This window comes from Phoenix dactylifera, chromosome 2 (genome assembly GCF_051530095.1).
Source record: "Phoenix dactylifera cultivar Ajwa chromosome 2, Ajwa_hap1_PhDact_Kaust_v1.1, whole genome shotgun sequence".
NCBI classification, from domain to species: Eukaryota; Viridiplantae; Streptophyta; class Magnoliopsida; order Arecales; family Arecaceae; genus Phoenix; species Phoenix dactylifera.
The window spans coordinates 35,196,304-35,220,736 of record NC_143191.1 but is presented as its reverse complement, the minus strand read 5'-3'; the positions used below and the strand labels follow the sequence as shown (position 1 = coordinate 35,220,736).

General features: G+C 38.2%; 2 protein-coding genes across 3 annotated transcripts; both read right to left on the bottom strand.

Annotated features, from left to right (window-relative positions):
- Positions 1-53: 53 nt before the first annotated feature.
- On the bottom strand, positions 54-827 carry LOC103701698 (protein GLUTAMINE DUMPER 2-like). The gene has a single exon (XM_008783864.4). The coding sequence runs from the start codon at positions 708-710 to the stop codon at positions 207-209; it is 504 nt and encodes a 167-aa protein (XP_008782086.1). The 5' UTR covers positions 711-827; the 3' UTR covers positions 54-206.
- A 7,045-nt stretch (positions 828-7,872) lies between these two features.
- LOC103701697 (uncharacterized) lies at positions 7,873-19,883 on the bottom strand. Of its 2 annotated transcripts, XM_008783863.4 has the most exons (6): positions 19,685-19,883; positions 19,534-19,560; positions 19,372-19,434; positions 8,415-8,493; positions 8,278-8,323; positions 7,873-8,174 (listed from the first exon to the last, which is right to left on the bottom strand). In XM_008783863.4, the coding sequence occupies exons 1-6, from the start codon at positions 19,724-19,726 to the stop codon at positions 8,165-8,167; spliced, it is 267 nt and encodes an 88-aa protein (XP_008782085.1). In that variant the 5' UTR covers positions 19,727-19,883; the 3' UTR covers positions 7,873-8,164. The 2 variants fall into 2 exon arrangements, with proteins under 2 accessions (XP_008782085.1, XP_088572295.1); XM_088716169.1 differs by lacking the exon at positions 7,873-8,174 and having other exon boundaries at positions 8,274-8,323; positions 19,685-19,869.
- Positions 19,884-24,433: the final 4,550 nt, after the last annotated feature.

Here is a 24,433-nt window from a genome sequence, read left to right as displayed (position 1 = left end):
ATAAAATCTAGGTCGAAGGTTTATGAGTAGAAAACTAAAAAAAGACAGATAAGTTGAGAGAATTAATCTTTCTCCATTCCAATCTAACTCAAGAATTTACAATCCTGACTTAAAAAGTTTCCTCTTCTTCTTCTTTTGTTTTTTTTTCCTCCAATCCTGTCGAACCAAAAAGACGAAAAAGAGAAAAAAAAAAAAGAAGAAAAATATCACTGCTCTTCGTTCTGGCCCTGGCCTAGGTGGTTCTGCTCGCCCTCCACCCAGTGGTTCCGTGTCGGCTCGCCGGCCAGTGCGGTTGCCGCGCTTTCCGTCTTCTTCCCGTCAGCAACGCTCTCGCTCCCGGCGGTGTCGACAGCTCTGTCGGCGGCGGCGCGGCTGGAAATGGGCGTGGCGAGGAAGGTGGGCTCCTCGTCGCCGGCCATGATGACCACAATCCGCGGCTCGAAGCTTTCCCGCGGCTTGGCGGCGGGGTCGGCGCTGGTTTTCCCGTCACCGCCCCGGTTCTCGACATCGCCATCACCGCTCTCGAGGTAGCCAGAGAGCTTCCAGTAAGAGCAGGCAAGGATGAGGAGGGCGAAGGCGATGAGACCCAGCATCGCCGCCAGCCCCCCGAAGAGGTACGGCACCGGCGAGTGCCACGCCGCGTGAGGCCCCGGCGGCGGCGCTGCCATGGCTGCTCCTCCGTTCGCCTTCAACTCGGCTTCCGGCCTCATTCTTCCTTCTTTTTATCTCTCTCTCGTTTAATGAAAAAGAGGAGGGAGGGAGAGAGATCTTTTTAGGACGAGGCGTTGGGTTGGGACTCGGGAGATGGGAAAGTAGGCGGAGGATGCGAGGGGTATTTATAACGGTGGCTTTACAAAGGTAGCTTAATTTGATAGGCGTGAAATTGTATAGTTAACTAGCTCGATATATACTATGTGGTATTGAACTTTTTCATTTTTACTTTATCCATAATAGCCTTCTAAGCTTCATTTTCTTTTCTAAAAGTATGTTCTATTCGACCTTAACAAGTGAAATTAGATTCTGATTTTTTTTAAGAATAATATTTTTTTGTTATTTTTATTATATAAAAAAATAAATTTGGCTTTCATAATGCAAACTGCAAATTTAATACATATAAACTTATGCACATGATGTACCATTAAGCTGCATTTTGTGCATTTTGATACATAAGGTTTGGTCCCATATATATTTATATAATCTAGATCTCCAGGCATGACTGGGGTGCTAAATTTTGTACCATTAATCTAGATATAAATCTAGATCTCTACATATGATTGGAGTGCTAAGTTTAGTACCATTAAGCAGCTTGGATAGATGTGGATCTCAATAACATAAGGTAGACCTGCACCACAATAGTTCAGTGCTTATATCTCTAGTTAACTTGGTTCCAGCCTAAATTTGATTAAAATTGCAGAAAGAAGGGATCAAAGTGAGGCCCAAATTTATAAATTAATGATGTAAAAATGAAGCTATAGAAGCATTGGTGTGAGAGAGAATTGATAATCCCCTGTATCATCGTTTGTCTTAATAGATCTCGATGTTGGCAAGCTAACCAGCAAATTGGTTGCTTTTTTGGGCATGGTAATAAAATTTTGATGATAAAACGGATTGTAGTAGAATAATCATCTTCAATCCCAACACTGGTCCATGTAAACTGAGGCATAATTTAGGCCCCTCCATGCGGCAACCAGCTTTCTTAGGGGTGCACTAAAAGAGTGAATCCCCTGTCAAAAGCATTACTTCATTGAGACTAACCCATAAAATGCAACTATTTATTTATATCAACTTTGTTGCACTATTTCATACTTAAATTTTTAGTTTGGCAAAACATGAGAGGGATTCTAGTTACTATCGTCAGCATAAGAGCTTATAATACAAGAAGCAAAAAGATATCTTTACAAATTTCTCTTAAACAAAACATGTATTCCATTTTATACTTTCCCCTTGATCAGAAGCATATTTTATTTGATTGCCACCTTTGAGGGTGCTGAATCTTTCTGGCTGTGGAAAAAATGTAATTGGATGTTGTTAGCCATGAACTTATCCATTGCAGCCGGGGGCCCTCGCGTGTATGATATGCCTTCTCGAGGTATAATGAGAACAGCACTAGAGGAAGAGCCTAGGGCGACTGTAATGATTCATGGAATGGAGTGCAGCGAAGGAAAAGTTCGTGGGACCTCCCAGGCTCCCTTTCTCTTGTTATTTAGATGCTTGATGTGATTTGATTTGAAGAGATGGAAGAATACGGCAGATGCTACACCACCCTTTTCTATTAATATATTTCTATCATCTTTACGTGTTTTCTGCAATGCCTTTGGCCATTAGGGTTCGTTTTTGGGTGAAAAGAAACGAGTTTCAGTCCAGTTGCTCCAATTGGTTGGGCGAACTACAAGCCGCCCGTGGTTTTGATGCTTCTTGTTTATGCTTGGGCGCAGCTACACTTGGCTATTTGTCGTTGGGATTCACATGTTAATTTCTCCATCGAGGTAGGTAGTTTGCTCGCACGGTGCTTCATTGAATCTGGGCGGTTAAATGTTTATGTCGCCAACTTGTGTCTCACCAATTGGAGCCAACAGGTCTTTCTGTTCATGATATATTATGACTTGCCATTTGAATTCTGAGTGATGAACCATATCGTGCACTTGTTCGATCATGAGTTGTTCCTTGAAATTAATATTATGGTTCGTGTCAAATAGATTTCATTGGTTATGATGTGTAGAGGATAAGTTGATGCCAGCCAAAGGTGGATGATAGCTAAGATAACTTTATATTAGCAATATTCATTTCCTTTGTTAATTATTCAAGTGGAGTCATATTTCGAGGTTAGATCGATCAGCACTCGAGTCGCATACCGTAAGGCAAACCTTGTATGCCTGCCGATAAGCAGTATTACAACAAACTTAAGTAATATAGACAATACGGTGATTTTGTAATGAAGAATACAATTATGGCTTTAGGAAAAGAAATCCCTTTAGTAGGATTGAAATTAATTACAGGTGTCAAGCATTGTCTGTTAATTCAACTGAGAACCGCTATCAGTAGCTTGCTACTTTACCATAACACTTCTACATCGTACAAAGTATTACCTTTACCTTCCGTCATTCTCTTAATGAACACCGCAGAAACGACCATAAGGGAAATTAAAGAATTGATGTATACACTCGAACAAGCTAAAAAAAAGTTGGCAAGTCAGACAAAATATGGAACCTAAAGATAATGACGATCGAGATCATAGTTGGCAATCCTTTCTCCACATCCTTGCCTCAAAGTCGCATTAAAGGTATATGCAAGGTGATGTCTTGGCATGGATAAGCAAGAGGGACAGCATAAGACTTCTATCAAACAAAAGCTAAATAATTGTGATGAGATCATGCTAGCAACCTTCGTAGAAGTTTGCATGTTCATACGAAACATTCCATTCGCGGCCTAGAAAGGAAGCCAAACTCTTCTCTACTTCTCCTTCTTCCTCATTTATTAATTTGACATCCTAGATAGAGAAAGCATATCTTTTTTTTTGGATAAAAAAAGCAAGTCTTTTTTTTTTTTGCTAAAGAGAATAATTTATACAGTTTTGATATAGATACATCCAATAAAATTAGAAAACAACAAGTACCGGAATGTTCAAGGCAACTTTTTTTCCTCAATCTACAAGACATCTTTGGAATAAATAGCCATAATTGAGGCTACTCAGTCTGCGGTTCCATTAGCTTCTTTTAATACGTGCTTGGTCTGAAAGATGGCACGAAGTAAATATTTATTAGCATCATTTCAGCAAGGACCGGAGAAGCAAGCCTACCTTTTTGCCTCGACTTAAAAGCGAGTGTTCATCTTTGGATGAAGGCAAAGGTGACAGGCTTTGCAAGGCATAAAGATGGACCAGGGTTCTCCTTTGGAAGAAGGCAAAGGTGACAGGCTTTGCAAGGGATAAAAATGGACCACGGGGGGCCCTCACCCAAGCGATTCAGTTAGACGCTGACGTGCGTGCTCCTTGGACTCGACGCAACCCCTCTCTTTTTCCTCATTCTCTCACCGTACCCCATAATGCTCGCTGAGCTGGCCTCCTCGCCCGAGTCCCGTCGTCCGCCACCAGGAACCTTGCCGCGCCCGCCTCCACCGCCGAATCAGAGATCGCTCGTACCGGATCGGACGGTGCGAACTAGGGTCTTATGTTTGCAGCACGGTCCTCAGGTGTGGGCCCGGAGGGTGGACGCGGGGCCCAGCACTTTTGCGCTGCCTGCCACCCGGTGGGGTGGGCCCGGGCCGGCGAAGTCTGTCGCTGGGGCGTGGGCCCCGGCGCCCGCGTCATCTCTCGCGGTGCGGGATAAGGACAAGGGCGCCCAGGCACCGAATTATCTGCCGTGGGGCGGGGTTTCAATCGAAACAGGGAAGACATACCGAGATTTTGGAAGGATGCTTAAAACGGGTTTCATGGGTTTTTGCCTTCTCCCTTACTTGACGTGCTTGGAATGCTGAATGCCCTTTGTCCTCATTCCCTGTCATATATAACAAACATGATGGTGATGAAGGGATGTAACCCACCATTCAAATCTAACTAATCTAAGGAATTTGATGTACAAATTTTGGATGACGGATGGGGCACCTCTTGCTCCAGGATGAGCTGTGGTGCAGCCTTTTAGGCTAAACATATTTTTAGAGAGATAAATAGGATTACAGGTTAAATGATTTCGTATGTAGCGAGTTATTCTGGAGACATCTTATAGGTTACAAAAATAAAGTTGTTTACAGCACTCCAAAACTTACTATTTTCTGATTTTATTGGATACATCCATATTAAAACTGTATGAATCATCTATTTCAGCACAAAAAAAAAATAGTCACAAACCGATGGTATGCAAGAGGCGAATGCTGACCAAAAAAAAATTTGCATTACAATACAAAATAACCACATGGTTGTCAACTTATGCAAGGACATGCTTTCTAGCATTTCTAAATCGTAGTTCCAGCAATATAAAAATAGCTTCAATACATATATTGTATTTCACCAAAAAAGAAAAAAAAAATATCGTGTTATGCCAGCTAACAATAGAAAAATATTGTCGTTATTGGTTTAGATCAACATTGCAACATAGCTGGTTTTGGTTTATGGAAACATGGAGGCGGATCCAAAGCAGTATGAATGCTGCTGCTTTGGTCATCTTCCCCGTTCCCATGCATTCGCTGCCTAACCAATGCCTATCTGGCAGTCATAAACTCCTTTCCTAAAGTTCACGCCAGCGTAAACGCGTGATACTTTTCGCTAAAGTAGCGACGAGTTTAACACGCAAATAATAGCCTATGTCTAAAACAATCTAGGAAGCCCAAGGCCCCTGTAATGGCCAGTAGACGCAGCCCTCTCTCTACCTTCCCATCGTGCGGAATCCGAATGTCCGCATATTTGTTTGGTCTCGGAATTGAGCCACCAAACAAAGAAAGATATTGGGAGGGGAGATGTGCAGCTAATGATGATGTTGGTGGAGAATGAAGGACAAGTGTTTGTTGGAATCTCTCGTCACAAATTTGGGGTGGCGGGACGAATCAGCGGCGTCATGCCGCTGTGCCCCCTCTGGGGGGTCGGCCGCCCCAGCTTTTTTGCACCATCACCTGGGCTTGCATAACCTCAGGGCACCTTGAGCCTCTAGCTATAATAAAAGATTTCTATTTTTATTTTTTTTTACTGATGCAAAAGGAGGCAAAAAAAATCATCTGGCTTTTATTGAAATTAATCATATTTACAGCAGAGATGAAAGGCAAAATTAAATTACATTATCAAGAAAGGAGAGGAATAAATGCGAAAAAAGAAGCTAAATGGCTCCAAACCTAAATAATCAGAATAAAAAATGTTGATGCTCGTAAGAAGAAGCGGTAGAGAAAAGAACTTCATCTAGACCAACAAGTAAGAGCATTCATTATCTAAAAATTTTAAATAATTTTACAAAAATTCTTAGGCTCCAAATGGTTCTCCTCCACTTTGAGAATCTTGCTCAGTGCTCACCGGCGTCGGTGGAAAAAGGGTGGTCATTCGTGACAGCCTGTGCAGGTCCCATTTTGGTGTGGTTTGATGATGAGAGCCCCATGACCTTCCCTTTCTTATTACAGCGAGGGAATATTGTCAATTCTGAGAGAAAAGTGATGAAGATCACCAACACGATTTTTTTTATTATAATAATATCTCTACAGTTGATTGGGATAGTTATGAGGCTTGCTCTCTCTTTTTTTTCGTCATCTTCTTTCTATGATATTATTGGATATATTAATGCTAGAATCATAGGACCGTCTTGCCAAAAAAAAATTCTCTATTTTCAACGATAGAGAGATCGATGGGTGGATAAAGGCCATGACTCCACGTCAGCCAAATAGGACATACACAAGAAAAACGTTCTAAAGGGTCGCCAGTTCCCAACTTCGTTGCCAATCCGACGTGGCACCCTATGAATGCCTACCCCCAACGGACCTCGGCAATCCTCTCCGCCCATGTCCTATGGTGCACCGTACCATTACTCCAGTAACTCCACAGCAACCCTCGGTACACAACTCTATGATGCGGAGGATGTGCTCGCCATAAGTGACCTCCAAGAAGCTGACAGAAAAAAATCTGCATGAAGACTGCAATGCCTGAGTGTAATATATTGTTTGCACGTAGCTTAGTGTGGTATTCTTCAGTTTGCAAGACTATGAGTGGAGGGCTAATTGTAGCGAGATTAATCAGTATATTTTTAATATGATAATAATCTGAGGCTTTGGTTTGAGAAACAAAAATCCAGTACAGTTTCAGAAGGAGCTGTGCATTAACAGGCCATTGTCCGGACCACAGAGATGATAACAATTAATCAATTAAAGTTTACTTTTATTTTCCTATCGTTTTAATATACATCTGATTGCCGAAGGATCTCGACTTGACTGGCAGTCAAAAATTTTCTACTAACCGTCGTTGTCTGTCATGCAATCTTGCTTTTATGTATTCAAGCGACTGACATAGTTGCAGAAGTACTCACGTTCCCTTTTATTAAGCACTATGATTTAGTTTTCTGATAAGCACTGGGGCAAGCACTAACAATAATGATTTATGTGGGCTTTTAAATATTACTAGTATCAAAGACAAGGCGAGGCTGGAAGAACAAAGTTGGATTTGTCCGCCGGGTCCCCTGATAACATGACCACGGTGGAGTTTGGCCAACATAATTCACTTATTTTAATCCATAGAACAATCTATGGAGCAATGAGGAAGTGTGATTTGTTGAAAGTTAATAAATACAATGGGCTGAGTGGCTGTCTCCCTCACAAGAGTACAGGCTTTAATCATGGGTGGTTTGGTTAACCATCATCATTACTTGACAAATTGGGTGTTATACCTTACAACTGATGACAGAACCGATGTGACAAAAAATCTATTCCACTGCCACAGCCCAGCTTAAGGATAAGAGCAGTTGATGACAAAAAGTTGAGCAAACCAAATCCACCACCAGGAAAGCTTAACAGCTTTAACTTTGCTCCCAGTCAGATGATATACTTTAGCGCAGCGTGGCGTAAACTACTTTAGCTCCATGTATCACATCCTTTTGGCAAAGGTGAATGGTGGGATAAAACAAATACCACGTAAAGACTAGAAAGGAGAAGCAACAACACTAGCGAGGAAATTGATGAAAAAGTTTTAAGGCATCTCTTTGCTTAAGGTTGCCATAGCCTGTCACTAAGTTCCATCCACTTCAAAGAACTCAAAGTTCCAAAAAGAAGAGATTACATATAGGGTACCCAGTCCAATCGCAGACATCTGAGCGTGCACGATTCTGAATACACCGTCTGTTGAATCGTGCGAAACGAATGGGATCTCACAGACAATGACTTTAAGATGAGCAATCAGAATACAGGAGAATATGAAGAAGGTTCTACCTTGGCCTTCATAACCAAGCCTTTTGATTGCAGCACTAAGCACACCTGAAGATACCTTGGGTACAGTATCTGTTCAAGTACTGCAGTTTAATCCAAAGTAGGTAAACTATCACGCAGCTCAAATATCCATACAGAAGGTTTCTAAAATCATATATATGAAAGCAAGTTGAAAAGGCGCGCAAACAAAGCTTCGAAATGCTAAAAAGTCAGCCACCACGTCCTTCCAGATAAAAGCTAGTTCAAGCTCAAGTAAAACCTCCCGGAGCACAAGCAGTCATCATTTCCCCCTGAAATGGGAAAAGAACAAAGAAAAGTTAAAACTGTAGAACCGATAGGGAGAGAGAGGAGTGGGAGCAACGTCATAGAGAAGAAAACTTTTGGTTCACTTACGTGCTCATCATCAAAGTTATGTTGTCTCCTTTCAAGAGAATCCTCCCTGAACAAATAAAAAAAGATGCATTCAGCAAAAATTCAAAATGAAGAAAGCAAAAAAAGCAAATAATAAGACAGAGAGTAACATAACTAACCCAGCGGCTTTCTGGTATTTTTCTTAATGTTAAGTTCATCAGCATCATCCAGCACCAAATTCATGTACTCATCAAAACCCTGCATGATATGCCATAAAATTGATGTTCAGTATCAAAACTGATCCTCGTCTGATTCTGTCTAAACACATCCTGATGTCGAAAAAGAGGCCTATGATGTTCACACGTATAGATATCTCCATTTAGGAGTATAGTTTGTTTCTGTTATGTGATTATGTATGATCATGTTATGCCACACATCGAGAATTTGCGACTATATCAAATAAGAATGGAGATGCAGGATGTCCATGTCACTGTCATCAACATAGGCCACTTTGTCCAAAACAAAGACCACTCCACTAGCTACACAACAATGGCCACCATCCAAACTTTTGTATTGTATTAGTGGAGGAATCAAAAGAATTTGCAAAATGAGGCAAGAAACTAGGAATAGACACAGTGAATGATCTATGATCCAGAGCACACCATCAATCAGAGTCAATGGTTTGACAATTAGCATAAAAACCTTAAACAGTACCATCCACCAGCTCAACCATAATTGCTTACAAGCTCTAGGAGCGCTTCGGATCTGCCTGATGCTGTATTAAAATATTCACCTATATCAGGGAATTGATTCACTCTTTTACAAAGCAAAGAAAAAAAACAAAAAAGAAAAAGGAAAAAGAATACGCAGAAAGCAACCAGTTTCCAATGCTAGAAGGAACCTGATGGTGAATGTAGCACTATGGAAAAGTTGAAAAAAGCAACAAGAGCCAATCTATTCGGGTTACATCAGAAGCAAAAGAAGGCCCACTAGCAACTCATCCTAGCCATAAAGGGTTTTTTTTTTGCTGAAAAAATGGAGAAAACTACAGAAAGTTATCCTAGCAATAAAGGGTTTAAGTAACTACCTGTGCATGGGCATTCATTTCATCCGCTACTTCACGTCACTATAGAAAAGTTGAGTTGATAATTAAGTGCCTTGGTGAATTATAGAATGAGGTGCCCGATTCAGTATGGGAAACAGAAAAGAAACAGAGCTTCTGAACTTTGGATTAAACAAGAAAATATAAAATAATGTGTTTAACTCTATATTACAATGACCTCTACTAGTACTAAGACTTTTTTCAACCTTGAAACATGCCTAACCACTTATCTCAATCAAAAGAAATAGTCACCCTCGCCAAACAACTTATCCAACCCCAATATGCCATTTGCTCCAGTTGAACTGCAAGCTCTTTTTTTTTTGCTAGACAAAAGGAGAGGAGGGGGGAGGGGAATTAACCCCACCCGCATAGCAGCCCCACTGGGCCCCCCTTCCACCAGAGAATGTCCGATGCAGGTAGAAAGTTTCTCATAACTTACCCACTAGCACGGGCGAACCCGCATGTGAGTATGTCACCCCAGCACCACCTCAGTACCAGAGGATCAGTAGCGCTCCCAACGGGCAAACCAGGCGGGCATCCGGTCCCCACATTTAATCGACGCCCGCGCATTTCGAACCTGAGTCACTCTGTTGGAAACAAAGCTCCGTTCCAACTGTGCTACCACCTCGGTGTAAAAAACCATGGTGTCCATAAGACTCGATCTTAATCTCTGGAATATGACATGCAATACAAACCCATTCATGTTGCTTTTTTACTTCTCTTGCATGAAATTATCCCTTTCAAAATGATTTGTCCTGGAATTTCGAGGTATTATAGTTGCATACCAACTTGTACCCCTGCAGACAGTAAATTCATGCAGCACTATGTGATGGTATGTCTATTCATATGGTGCTAAATGATAACCATTTATAATCTTAATCAATTTTTTAAAGAAGATAATTCACCACTCTTGTTCAAATAGCCATAACAAAACCTGAGCTAGAAGTCTTAGATCACTTTCCTAATTTTCATGATGCATTAGATCATAACATCAAATGCAAGTATAGCTGTCCACTTGCCTGTGGTGCATGACCAGTCAGATTCCACACAAGCTGCCAAAATAATAATTCAAATCTTAACAAAACTATCAGATTGAAAATTCCTGCCGCTGTTGCCAACCTTGGCCTAGAACATGCAGCCACTAGTAAAATTTTCCTTGACATTAACTTGTTTCAGTCGTCAATTTGATCTTCCATGACCTCTTCGACTATCATACCAATCCTCCTTGGAGACATCGCCCCAATTATTGATATCCCTGAAGTCCTTTTCAAATCCACAACCTTATGTACAACAGACTTAAAAAATATTCCATGAAGAGAAAGTGGAGAAGAATTTCAATCCACATAAAGCATACTTGGAACGAAGAGCTTCCTTTCTTAGGCATATTATTTCAAATAACTCATCGAAAAAAAAGGTGCATCGTATTGAATTTATCTAACTCAGAAACTATGTTGTATGTCCTCATGCTTCTAGCTTTATGTTGCATTGAAAGTCTGAATATTGCAGAAATTGAACTCAATTATATAACTATCAGGTGCAGAATGTGACTATAACAATTTTTTGAACTGCTGCTAGGTAGATACTTTGTTGCCAATACCATTCCTAACTTAAGCTGCTCTCACGAAATAACAATTATCTCTTAAGCTAGTAGGCTACAAGGTGCACTTTCTTCACCTCTGAGAAGATCTTACATTCTCAGTGTGGAATAGATCTTATATTCTTATGAGAAAAACTAGATCCAGTAACATGATGCTTGTATACCCTTTCTCTCGAAGACCAACTATGCCAATCTTGTCCTCCTTAGGCTACCTTCCTTAAAGCTTTTGCTTGTGTTTTAGCCAATATGCTATGTCCATAAGCACCACCATCAATTTTTGGACCTTTTATTTATTTATTTATTTATTTTATTGACTATGCACTAATCACAGGATTACTACCAAGTAGCTCTTCTTCTTTTTTATCTCGTGTAGGCAAATAGATCATTGTTGAAGCCAACTAGCAAGGACAGACCTTGTTCTACCACTACTTATGTAGCATTATATTTTGAAAACAAATCTACTCTCTTCTTTGTAAGGGAACAAAAACCTTAACTCCATGGTTATAAAAATCATTGGTCCAACTGCCATGTTAACCGATCAAACCAGAATATAATTAGAATATTAAAAGATTAAAATATTTTAAAAAATTGGATATAATATAAAAAATGTATAACTATCCACAGTTCTATCCTTTTTTTGATGAAAAGGATTTATGATTTTTTTTGCTTTAAATACTACTCTTTAGAACACATTGATCTATATTCTACATTACTCTTTCATTGCGGCATACATAAAAAAAAATCATAATCATTTGATTTTGAAAAAAATGTAAGTAAAAATGTATATAATATAGGAAAATATAAATAAAGTATACATTCTTTTCTTTAATTTTGCACCAAAGAAAAAAATGATTAATTTTCTTTTCGATTGGAAAGAAATTGTTATTAAAAAATTGAGTAAATAACATCTATTGAATAACATAGATATTTTTTTCCCTTCATAAGTTATCAAAAATCAATTAGCATCCTGGGGTTGAGAGGCTCCATCGCAAACCCCAGGACAAGGGTAATCACTACTCATCCACAATATCAACAATTTTTGAAGAATTTTGATCAGCCCGATTACCTGCTTTCACCCACTTGTAGGGTTGGAAATGGGTTCGGGCCATGTCAACTTTAGACAAGGCTATGGGCTAGACCCTGAGTAATTTCAAATTGGGTTTGGGCTTAAAATTAGAGACCTAAATATTTCAACTTTCTAATCAAAAGCCATCGCTTTTCTCTTCTCTACGCCTCCACCACCCTCTTCACCCTGTTCAAACCCAAACGTTGGTCCCTGCCCCATTCCAACCCAATCGTTGGTCCCTGAAGGTCATACCTTTCGTTGGACGTCGATCATCGATCCAAGCAAGGCGAAGGCAAGTAAGCAATCCTCCTATCGCTGGCAAACTACTGTGAACTTTTGGCCCAAACGGCTAATTTGGGTCGGCTCAATCGGGTTTCAAGTTAGGCCCGGGCCTAACTCGGGTCGAGCCTAGATTTTTCAAAAATTTTGGACCTAAGCCTGATCTGAAGCTCAATAAAAAAAAGGCCGAGCTTGGGTAGGCACGTGGACTGACCCATTTCCAACCCTATCTACTTAGTTCGCTGCTTTTTCCTAAAAACTGGCCAAGTTAGTGATACTCAAGTGGTTGAACTAAACTTCTTGATGGGGATGGGGACATCAGAGCTACTCGTTCGTGTTCACGCCAGGGATTGACATCATTATGGCTAGGAGATAGTTTTGAGCCATCGGGTTGAGTCAGGCCTCGGTTTGGGTTCATTCGAGTCTGCATCATGTATCTTTTACTGCCTTATTAGTTGCTTTTGTTTGAGTCGATTTGGTTGTTGAGTCAAGTGATTGGATCAATTGATCAATGTAAGACCTAATTATAAAGATCCAATTTTGGGTGTGATTAATTGGTTTAATGGTCTAATGTTAGTAAGGTTTAATTTGGTATGTAATCAATTAATTGACTTAGTCAATTAATTGAAAGGTCCAACTTTGGTTAGTTGTTAGTTGTTTGACTTGGTCAATTCATGATGTAAGGCCTATATAAGGGCCACTCCTCTCATGAATTAGGGAGTTGAATGATTGAATAAAAACCCTAGCCTCCTTTCTGCTTCTTCTCCTTCTTCCTCCTCTTCTCTTCTTCCTGTGTCTATATAACCTCTTCTTCCTTCTCCTTCCCTTCTTCTTCCTGTTTCTGTTTTCTCCCTGCAGTGGTCCGCCATCAGCTTGGTATCAGAGCATCTCTTCTTCCTTCCCTCGAGAGCTTTGTCCGCCATCACTTCTGATCCTATGTAAAAACTGAACTGGTCAAGGGTCTAGTTCGCCGGTTTTTCTAACGAACTGGCTAGTTCAGTATGGTTTTTATAACTATGCTTGACTCCGTATAGGGCTCCCTGAATGCATTTCAGAAGATATCAAAGAAGATAAAGGAGATGAATACTCAATGAGAGAGAGAGAGAGAGTAACTAACATTTCCATATCATGCCCTTTGCTAATGCTTCAACCTCTATCCAACTTAAACTAGACTTAGCTACTAAGATCAATCGCAACAAGCCTCATCCTATTTTAGCAACTAAAAGATATATAATTATATTTCCTCCACAATTAAAATGCAAAAGCCTTAAGCCTATCTAAAACTAATAATAAAGCAGATACTTCAAGCAAAGCCATGCCTCAACTAACTACAATAACAAAATAAAATTCCTAGTCCAATTACATGATAGACAATCTCCCCTAAATTAATATGCACAAGAATTACCGATGGACTCAAAACTCGTACAATGAAGCATTTACTAGTTGGCAACGGGCTTAGACATGTAGCTATGAAATGCTCCAACTCCAGAACATATTCTTATTTGGGAAATTGTTTTAACTTGCATGAACCAATAATATCTGGCTTGATATAGTAAACAAAGCAGTTACACCCTCCAGCTTCCAAAGAGAACAAGCATAAGCAGCTATAATTCCTGGTAATTATCTTTGGCAGGCTCTTGAAACACAACTTCCAAGACAAAATATTTTTCTGCTAATATACAATGCAAAGGAAAATAACATGCATTGCAAAAACATCACAGACATTGCCATGTAAGATAGATATCACAAAGAAAACAACACCAATTTTTTTTAAGAAAGAAAATATATAATATTTAATAGATTGAAAACATTATTATATCACCACCAGATTTATTTTCCTTACCACAAAATCGAAAGCACACAAATAGCACTTCATAGTTTCATACTCAATTTATTAAGATCCTGGTTGTGGACCATAAAATTCCAGATGGTTCCATTAACTTGAAGAAAATAGAAAGAAAGGTCATGAGATTGCTGACCATAAAATGTATCGTGTTTCATGCAACAATAAAAGGGCCTAGAGAGAAACCAAGGCAAATAACTTCAATTAATGCTTATGTGGTTCCACGATCCAAATTTAACAAAAGTAACCACTCAGGGTTGATCTCACATTCCTTAACTTTCATAAGAATTTCTTAATCTAATTTATATAGCTGTATATGGGTGAACATTTCCACTTCCAATTAAATAAGAACAGGTGTGATGAAGGAGAGATCTTCTAGTGTTAGCTTCTTGTATAAAACATGACGAACTTCTCAAACAAACAAAAGTATTGAGCAATAAATTACCAGATAAAATCAGCATAAGTTAGGTATTGGGTTGCAATATTAAGCATGTTTGACACTTACAAAAAGATGAGCGAAAAAATGAGGATATTTGAGATGTACATATGACATCTATGATGCCCCGAAAAAAAATAATATGCTTTCATGAAGCAACATTTAAAAAAGAGGAAAGTTACGGCAACACCCCTTTAACTTTTCGTGAAAACACTTACACCACAAAACTTTTAATTTTTTCAATTAGATCACAAAACTTAGTTTTTAGTTGCAAAGTGGCCTAGCCATCCATCTCCATTAGGATCTGTGAACACATGATTGTCACGTGACATAATTTCAGACATAATATGCCATTAATACCCCTCCCATCTGGCTTAGAAGAGGGGTAAGTTTTTTGGTAGGAATGGAAGGAGATCACCTGCCAATCATGTGACTCCTCCCCCATTCCACCGGTAACTCCTGCGGATAAATTAGTCATTTTACACATGTCGTTAACGATGTTAGAACTAAGATGGACAGCTAGGCCACATTGCCACTAAAAACTAAATTTTGAGGTCTAATTGAAAAAATTAAAACTTTTGGAGTGTAACTGTTTTTCGCAAAAAGTTGAAGGGGCATCGCTGTAATTTTTCAAAAAAACAATTCAGTTACATGCTGAGAAAGAGTTGAACCAACAAGAAGATTAGTTAATTTTGGTTTGGAAAAAGAAAGGGACAAAAAAAACCTAACAGAAATGGTATAAAGCAAGGTTCACTAAACCAGTACTAGAGGACATACCTGCCAACAACCAATTCGGTACGCTATCGATACATATTGTAACAGCCGAGGTTTACCGAAACAACCAATGGTATAACCTAACCCTAGCCATCAGGGAGCGATCATCATCACGAAGAGACCAAGAGATCCAGAGAGCGGGAGATTGGACGGAAGAGAGAGGCATAGGAAGAGAAAGAGAGCTCAGAAGAATCGAGAGAGAGAGAGAGAGGGAGAGGGTGAAAGTGGAGGGTGTGTGTGTGTGTAAATGTGTGTATGTACACATATATACATATACATATATATATATGATATATACACATCTTCAGTCCAGTTCAATACGCACCGAACCGCCTGGTTTAGGACAGTCTGACAGTTACTGAAGTAGAGTATTCTACAGACACTATGATGGTTCAGATGCATTGATAATGGAATGTAAATATGAAAGTACATATTGAAAAATGAATGGATTATTTGGTTATTCAATGCATAAATAAAAGAATTTGTTGGTTATTGTAAAATTAGAATAAGCACAAAATGGTTCCAAAAAAGACTCCTTTCCTTTCCATTTTCTCATATAAATCTAATTAACCCGCCCCTAGACTACAATGTGGTAAGGTTTTCAGGCAGTATAATAGTCCATCAACTTCTACAACAAAATAGGGCAACTAAATGGAAGATAGTATCATTAACCTATCGTTCAACAAACATTGGGCATTGCAGATATAGGGTTGCCAGACCAAAGTATTCAAAGAAAGCAGAACATGCAAATCCTCTGTGCAAAATACTTGCTTTTTACCGCACTAGCATTGTCACCTGGACACTTAACTTAGGTGCCCAGTGTCTGTCCCTTTTTTGGTGAAAGAATATCCTCAAACATATGATACATCAGACTCCACGGATCTAGGCACAGGGACATAGACATGCAGAAATACACATAGAAGTCATTCTCATACAAAAATGTCAAATAGAAAAGGCAAACAATTGATAGATATATGATGACTAACAAACAAAATAATATAATACCCATAAGTTTATAAGTTGTTTTTTAAGTTATTCATAAGGTTCATTTACAGTTACTTACAATATGTTAAGATACTGAAACTAACAATTAATTGTGATAACCTTTAAAATGTAATAAGACTTTGCTTAAAATGTCTAGTTCCTTGCATGAAACTCCAAATAAAAGTGACAATTGCTGCTAGGGTTGGAAACGAGCCAAACACAAGCTGAGCCAGGCCTAGCTCTAGCTCCGTTCATTAAATAATTGAACAGAGCTCAAGCTGCTCATGAACAGCTTTGTTAAGAGATATCATAACAATCTAGGATCTTTCGATGCCTTCGTATGTATAGTTTGGAATAATAATCTCAATTATATTTTAATCTTATAATTAAAATATGTTTTATTCTACACAACCTAGGTTAATTTATAATAAACAATTGTAAAAAAATTATTTTATAGATAATAACAATTAAAATAATAGATAATATATATAATATTTAAATAAGTGTCTCAAGCTAATTCTAGTTGAGCTCAAGCGAGTTAAGCCTAGATCTAGCTAGGGTCATTTCTTAATCGATTGAGCTGAACTCAAGCCTAATTTCAAGCCAAACTTGAGCTAGTTCGGGAACAGCTTGCTCGTTTGCCCGTCTTTTTAGCTATCATTGACAAGACACTTCAAAGTAGAATATCCAAACATGCCATGTTGGGTCCTATGCTCCTACCATGTCCAAGTGTCCAAAGTGATGATACTTCCAAATGCCTGAAAAATGAAGTGTCTGGGTAACCTAGATATTCGATGAATGCTTGTATGCAACCAAAACTTGGACCTTAATAGACATGATAATGTTTAAGTGAAGTCGTAACCCTCGATATATATTAGCAAAGGATGAATAAAGTTTAACTTAAGAAACTGAAAGCAGTTATGCCATGATTAGAACATTGAAATTTTCTATTCTATAAAACCATGATTTCTTCAAAATATAAAAGAATATGAACTTATTGCAATTTTTAACATTTTTGGTCCCCACGGATCAAGAACCTCACTCCCATAACCGAATATAGCATGGTTCAAATAGTATGCAACATTGAAACAAACCAATTATCTCTTATGACAACCCATTACAGCCACATTTTGTACTCAGTGTTTTCTCAACAACATTAAGTGGACCATTCATCAAAACTCTAAGCCAGTTATCCAAACAGGGAAATTCTTGGTGTTGAGTTTTGACAAATTTTATGCTTGAAAGTAATGCAAATAACCTCTCTGCCATTTTGAAGAAATTTCTCGCCTTAGTATATTATGAATCGATATAAACAATGATGTGACCTTGTAACAATAGTAATGGTAAGGTGGAAATGTCACCCACCCAACGAGTGAGAAAAGGGGTGATCAGGAAGGAAGGGAACTTAAAATATGTGGACAATGTCAACATATGGTTCCAAAGATTGTTGTGCCGGAATCGGAGCCCGAACCAGTTGCCCAGTGGCACAGGTCGGTACCTCCCATGTCATTCCATGCCGGGCCATACCGACACAGTAGATGAGGCGCAGGAGAGGAAGAACCAAAGAGAAAGAGAGAGAGAAAGAGAGAGAGAGAGAGAGAGAGAGGAGGCCGGCGGAGCCGCACGGAGGGGCGGCGGAGAGGTTCAGGGGTCCCTTTTTATTTTCAAAAATTTCAAGTGAAGCCGGCAAACCTCTAGCCGACTTCACTTAAAATTTTCGAAAAGAAAAAAAGGCCCCCTTCGGAACCCCTATTTCAAACGAAACAAGAAAACCGGAAGCGTTGCCCCTCCGCATGGCTCCTCGGCCCTCCATAGCCCTCCACCGGCCGGCCGGCACCCTCACTTCTCTCTTCCTTCGTCTCCCTCTTCCTCCCTCCCTTGCTCTCCCTCTCTTTCCTTCTTCTCTCCCTCCATCCTAATTTCTTGTTTTGGTTGCCAGAACCATCTCAGTCCACCGCTAGTACGGCTTAGAACATTCCAAACCAGATGGTTCGGGACGGTTCTGCCGACCATGTATGGTCCCCCAAGAAACCACCAAATTTTTGCTCCCCTAAAACCAAAATCAGGATTCTATGATTCAACTGATCAATGAACTAGCTTCTAAGTTGTCTTACAAGTTGCAGTTTATCCAACAATTATTCCATTAGTTGATACAATATACACATGCAATATGCAAAAAAAGATGTTTCTGTTTATTTGTGTCTTGAAAATCTGATCCATCAAAAAAGCAAACCATTTTGGAAGTCATATAACTAAATATAATATTCCCTTGTGCCAGTTCAAGCAAAGATCATGCAATTCAAGAAGATACTCTTACCCAAGCATAAACAAAAGGACAATCAACTATATTAGCAGGGCCTTATGTTTTATACTTAAGCAGGAAAAAGTCCTTCTATCAGAAAAAAAATGCAGAAGTGAAGAAGTGAAGAAGAAAATGATAATGATGAAGAAGAATTCAGCAATTCTTTCTATTATAAGTGTCCACCGACAATACAAATTTACCTAAATAGACATACATCTAGCACCTCGTACCCTTTATGGCTAAAATTTCTTAAAACTAATTGCAAGTACCAACAACATATATGCTACAAAATATTTTTTAAAAAAAATCAATTGATACCCGACTCTCTTCACTCTTGCATCCTGCCCATAAATCCAAGCAAGCACCTGATTATTTAACATTTACCCTCTTGAACTCCATAATACTCCTTGCTTGCTTCTTATATTTCAGAATACACAATGTCCATAAATAGCAAGCTAGTACCTGATTCGTTAATTGTCCTGTGCACGTACATTAAAACCTCAACCACCATCAACTAAAGAAATCGTGAATATCAATAAGCTGAAATGCATAATATTACAGCATTGATATCTAATCCTGATTTGATACAAGCACGTAGTATACACACAGAACACAGCAGAAAAACACGAACGAAAAAAAATCAAGACTTGGTATGCGCATCTGATTTTACTAGCAAAAAACAAGGTAACGGTATAAAATGAATTGCATAATGCTTAAACCATAAACCCTAGAGAAATGGGGAAAAGAACATACAATAATCCGCCCTTCGATCCTCAAATCCTTCTGCTCAAAGAGCCAGATCTGGATGCGAGCTTTCTAGAGCAATCCAATAACAAAAAAAATCAACAAAATCAGCAATTCTATTGAATCAGGATACCAAGAAACAAAAAAAAAAACGGATAGATCCAAACTTACGCTCTGAAGAAACCTGAAGATAAGATTCTGCCGCACGAGCAACCAATCCCCGCCCACAATTAGAACAAAAAGTAAAACAAAAGATTAAGCTAACTATAAATAGAAAAAAAGTTAGGGTTCCAGAAAGAAGGGGAGTGGGAGAAGAGCGTACGATAGGTTGGGTCATGATCCTCTGGACTTTGGTGGAAGCCATGGCTGCCTCTCCTTCGGATTCCGCGAGCTCTTTCCCTTCTCTCTTAGCTGTGGCGGAAGACCGACAGGAACACTGATAAAACCCTAAGGTGTCGGAGGGATAGGACTCGGAAGGGTTTATCGGAGAGAGCTGGCTCAGCGGCTCGAGTGATCGATGGAATGGCTTTTTGCGTAAAAACACCTGTCGTGTATTATATTTCTGAGAGTTTGACTGTAGACTCGATACATAATTCAATCCTTGGTAAGGACTTATATGTAACATCAGTCATGAGTGGCTAATTTTTATGCCCTTCGCAAGGCACAGTGTTTGGCTTTAATAGCAAAATTAGATTTTACATAAACTATTTAGTTTGCTTGGACGTTACATATGGTTTTATTCGAACATGAAGGTTTCCTTAAAGGTTAAGAATTGACTTGAGGTTCATGTTAATGGTGGAGGTTCATTGGGTTCTATAGAACAAGCACCTTATTTTAGATTGTGGCCTTGTAGGGTTATTTTTATGTTGGAAGATTACTAGAGTTTGGTTTTACAATATGTATAATAGGTAGCAAAGGATAATTGCATAACCCAATCCAGTGTGATCTCCATGAGGGAGCAAAAATAATTGCAAGATCCAATTTAATTAAATATCTTATACAATTCTTTGTGTTGTGTGGTTTCAGAATTATGTTTATAATTTTAAAAACTTCAGTCCTTTTTTTTATTTATTTGTCTTACAACTAAACTAAGAACTGCATTTATCTAAACTATAAATGGTTATACTCAAATCCACAATCTCTTCACTAGATACAAGATCGGCATCTTACTAGTTTGGTGCAGTACGATATCCACCGCATATCGAAACATTCCTCTAATCATTTTTCTCGTCTTTTTTTAATCTCAGCATGTATCGGTACGACTTGATACACATCTCGATATACTTCAATATACGGTGGTATAGGGTCTAACGTCCATATCAACCCAAACTTCAGTTTTATATCGATTTTCATTCGGTACGTTATGATACACCCCTATCAGACAGTATGGACTAGCACGATGGATCATGGTTAGACTGGTGTTGCGATATATCAAACCCATAAATAATGCCTAATATGCATGCTTGAGATTTCAAGTCTATTAGGAGGATAAGGCAATTGCCTTAGTGATCTATTTTCTTGGATCTAGTTATTTGTAAGAAATATGCCTCAGTAATGATTATTAATATAAATTAATGATCATAATTAAATTGTTATTGAATTATTAGTTATTCCTCCAGTCAGTGATCCATAATATTTGTTCTCCTAGTATCACCAATCTTTAAACAACTGAATTTTGGGGGAAATTATTTAAACTATATTGCTAGTAAATGATAAGGCAACTAGTCCTATCAGCAGCCGATGTCAAGCGAAAAGTTGTGTGTAGGGTAATTTTATTTTTAAGGATTCATAAGTTTCATATCCTATCTTGAGGATTTATAAGTTCCGTATTGTATATGAGTGCAATACTTCATGTCCAATATAACTTCCAGTTACTTAGATACAAACCTTAAATCAAATTAAAACTCAAGGCTTGCTCTCCGACCGAGCTTAGAGTTGTGCGAAAAACAAAATCAGCTAACAAACTTTTTCAACCTCATGGTCAACATTTAAATAACCAATAATTCAAGATTAATCCGTAGAAAATAATACCATGTTGAGATAAATTGAATATATGTAATTAATAAGTCATACTCCTTTTATCTCTTTTTTTTCTTCCAACTTCTTTCCATAGAAAGAGATGGAGAGAGAGATTCCATCATTGCAAGGGCTAATCACTAAAGGCAATTGGCTATTTGATTACTTCATCTCTTGGGTTGTTATCTTTACAGAGCAATGGCATTCTCATGTTTTTATGCTTTATAAGAGACTAATATATTGCATGCATTACAGAGGTAATAGGATAATTAAACTCTAGATCGAGCAAAGATTTAAATGTTAATTTTGAAAAGTAACATGACAGTTGAATATTGTATTGGAAAATGCTCTTGCATTAGATTTTTCTTAAATCAACATACAGAGTTTTTTAGTAGATGTATATCCACCCTGTCGTAATCTTTAAACTATTGGGAGTAATTGAAATAATGCATTTATATAACAAAAAGCCCGCTTACTGGTTCGTGAAAAATGAAGTACAAATTCACACTCCAGCTTAGCTTCTCAATATTAGAATAAAAGGATTTTAGACAAACCAATGGAGGGTCTTTGGAGGAATTCCATTGGCAAACGATTGTTGAAATATAAAACCCATTTGCCAATGTCAAGAGAAAAGGTATTGTCTAGGTTTGAGGATGATAGGAAAAGATAAATTGTTTTTTTTCTTCATGAAAGTCATATTTCGTCATGTTTACAAAAGAAAAATAGATAATTTTAATCACTAAATCCTGCTAAATATCGTACTATCATTAAATTATCTTCATGAATATTTATGATCACCTAGCCTATGCAACTTTTATTTCCTTCTTCCTTATAAAACCTTAATCAAATACATTTTATCATCACTCTAGTTCATTGCAAGCAAAAGGAAGAGGATGATCGATAAGGAAAGATTTTAGGCTGCACTCCATGTTTGAAGTAGAGATGGAAAGCCCTTTATCACTAGCTTCTCTACATACAGCAAGATCTGGTTAGATATATCAAAAGAGGGCATTAAGTGAAATCTAAGCTTCTCGTCTCTTATTTATTTTTTTGTCGTGGTGGCCATCCGTAATGGTCTACCGAGCATTCAACTTTGTTATTTCCGAAACATGCATGCATGAGCTCACCATATGCGAGGATTTCAAAAAGAATAACTAGCTAATTATATAAAAGTAGAGCGATAGGCGGCTATGAGGGAAAAAAAAAGGCAAAATCCACTGCATTTGAATCATTTATTATAGCATATTTGTGTAGGTTTAAATGTTTTATATAACTTACAAGTGTTCTTTTACTAATAAAAATTGAGCCACCTCACCCTAATTCGAATGATTGGTTTTGAAACCTTGCATGTAACTTTTTTTTCTCAAGAAAAATCTTGCATAAACAGTTAGTTCAAATTAGCAATATGATAAGTGTTTGTCATTGGACTTAGCTAATTTGACAAGATTGGCTCTTTGGTTAACTTTCTTCAAAGGAAATAAATTTTTTATTATGCCTTTTTTTTCTAAGAAAACAATACGAACATTTCTTGAAGTTTGGATTATTTACACTTAAATCCCAAAAGGCTAGAAAGTATCAGTTAGCCGCTAAAACTTTTTGTTGCAACGTAGCCTGACCGTCTATCTCCATTACGGATTATTATTAGATGAGGATCACACATTAACTGATTTTTTATAAAATTTCAGAATTATCCTTCTTCTTAACTTAGCAAGGGACTTTTGCTTTGGTGGGAATTGAAGGGAATATGAGGAAGAGTAATGCTTTGAGACATATGTTAGCGGATGAATGACAAAGGATAAAGTGTTTTGAGATTTATGCAGGTGCATGGACAATAAAGATTGAGTGCTTTAAGATCCATGCAATAAAATAAATGATAAAGAATGGAGTGCTTTGAGATCTATGCAAATAGAAGGATGATAGTATATGAAGCACTTTGAGATCCATTCATGCAGATGGATGATAAAGGATGAAATACTTTGAGATCTGTTCAGACGGATGGATGGGCTACTTTGAGATTTGTGCAGGAAGATGGATGACAAATCATGAAGCGCTTCAAAATCCATGTAGGCGAATGAATGATAGAAGATGTAGTGCTTCAAAATCTGTGCGGATAGATGAATGATAGAGGACAAAGTGCTTCAAAATCTGTGCGGGTAGATGAATGATAGAGGACAAAGTGCTTTGACATTTGTGTAAATTGATGAATGATAAAGGATGAAGTGCTTTGAGATTTGTGCATTGCATAGATGATAGAGGATGAAATACTTTAAAATTTGTCTAGATGGATTAATAAAGATGATAGGGTGCTTTCAGGACCCGTGCAAGTGGAGATGATAAAGGATGGAGCGCTTTGAGTTTGAATGGAAATAGATGATAGAAAATGGAGCACTTTGAGATCTATGTAGGTCAATGGAGTAGAGACGAAGCGTTTTAAGATCTGTGCAGGCAAATGGATTACAAGTGGAGCAGTTTGAGATATATGTGGACGGGTGGATACAAAGAATGGAGCTCTTTGAAATCTGTAGATGTGGATGGATGATTGAGATGAAGCACTTGGGCAAATGAATGACAAAAAGGTTGAGTGCTTTATGATCTATGCTAGTGGATGAATGATAGAGAATAGAGTGCTTAGAGATTTGTATAAATAGATGGATGATAAAAGATGGAGTGCTTTAAGATCTACACAGGATGGATGGATTATAGAGGATAGAGCGCTTTGACATATGTGCAGGTGGCTGGATGACAAAGAATAATTTCTTTAAATTAAAGATATTTTTGTCTTTTTTTTCTCACTTTGTCAACTATGTTAGGATTTAAATGGACGATTAGATCATACTGCAACAAATTTGAAGTTTGATTGTTAATTATATTTTTTTAAATTTTAGGATCTAGGTATAAATGGATGGACTTCGAAGGTCTATAATTTTTTTTTTTTTTAAATAGGCGTCCGGAAAACGTTTTATTGCAATTTATGTCAGTAATAACCTTTTCTTTCGTGCCAATCAAGAAAAGGAAAAATGCGGTCAGTTTAGCTTGACATGATCCGCGGAGCCGC

Coding starts and splice junctions, on each gene's coding strand:
- LOC103701698 (XM_008783864.4), bottom strand. CDS start 710: ATGAGGCCGGAAGCCGAGTTGAAGGCGAACGGAGGAGCAGCCATGGCA.
- LOC103701697 (XM_008783863.4), bottom strand. CDS start 19,726: ATGGCTTCCACCAAAGTCCAGAGGATCATGACCCAACCTATC. Junction 19,561..19,684: donor GGATCATGACCCAACCTATC/GTACGCTCTTCT, acceptor CTCGTGCGGCAG/AATCTTATCTTCAGGTTTCT. Junction 19,435..19,533: donor TCTTCAGGTTTCTTCAGAGC/GTAAGTTTGGAT, acceptor GGATTGCTCTAG/AAAGCTCGCATCCAGATCTG.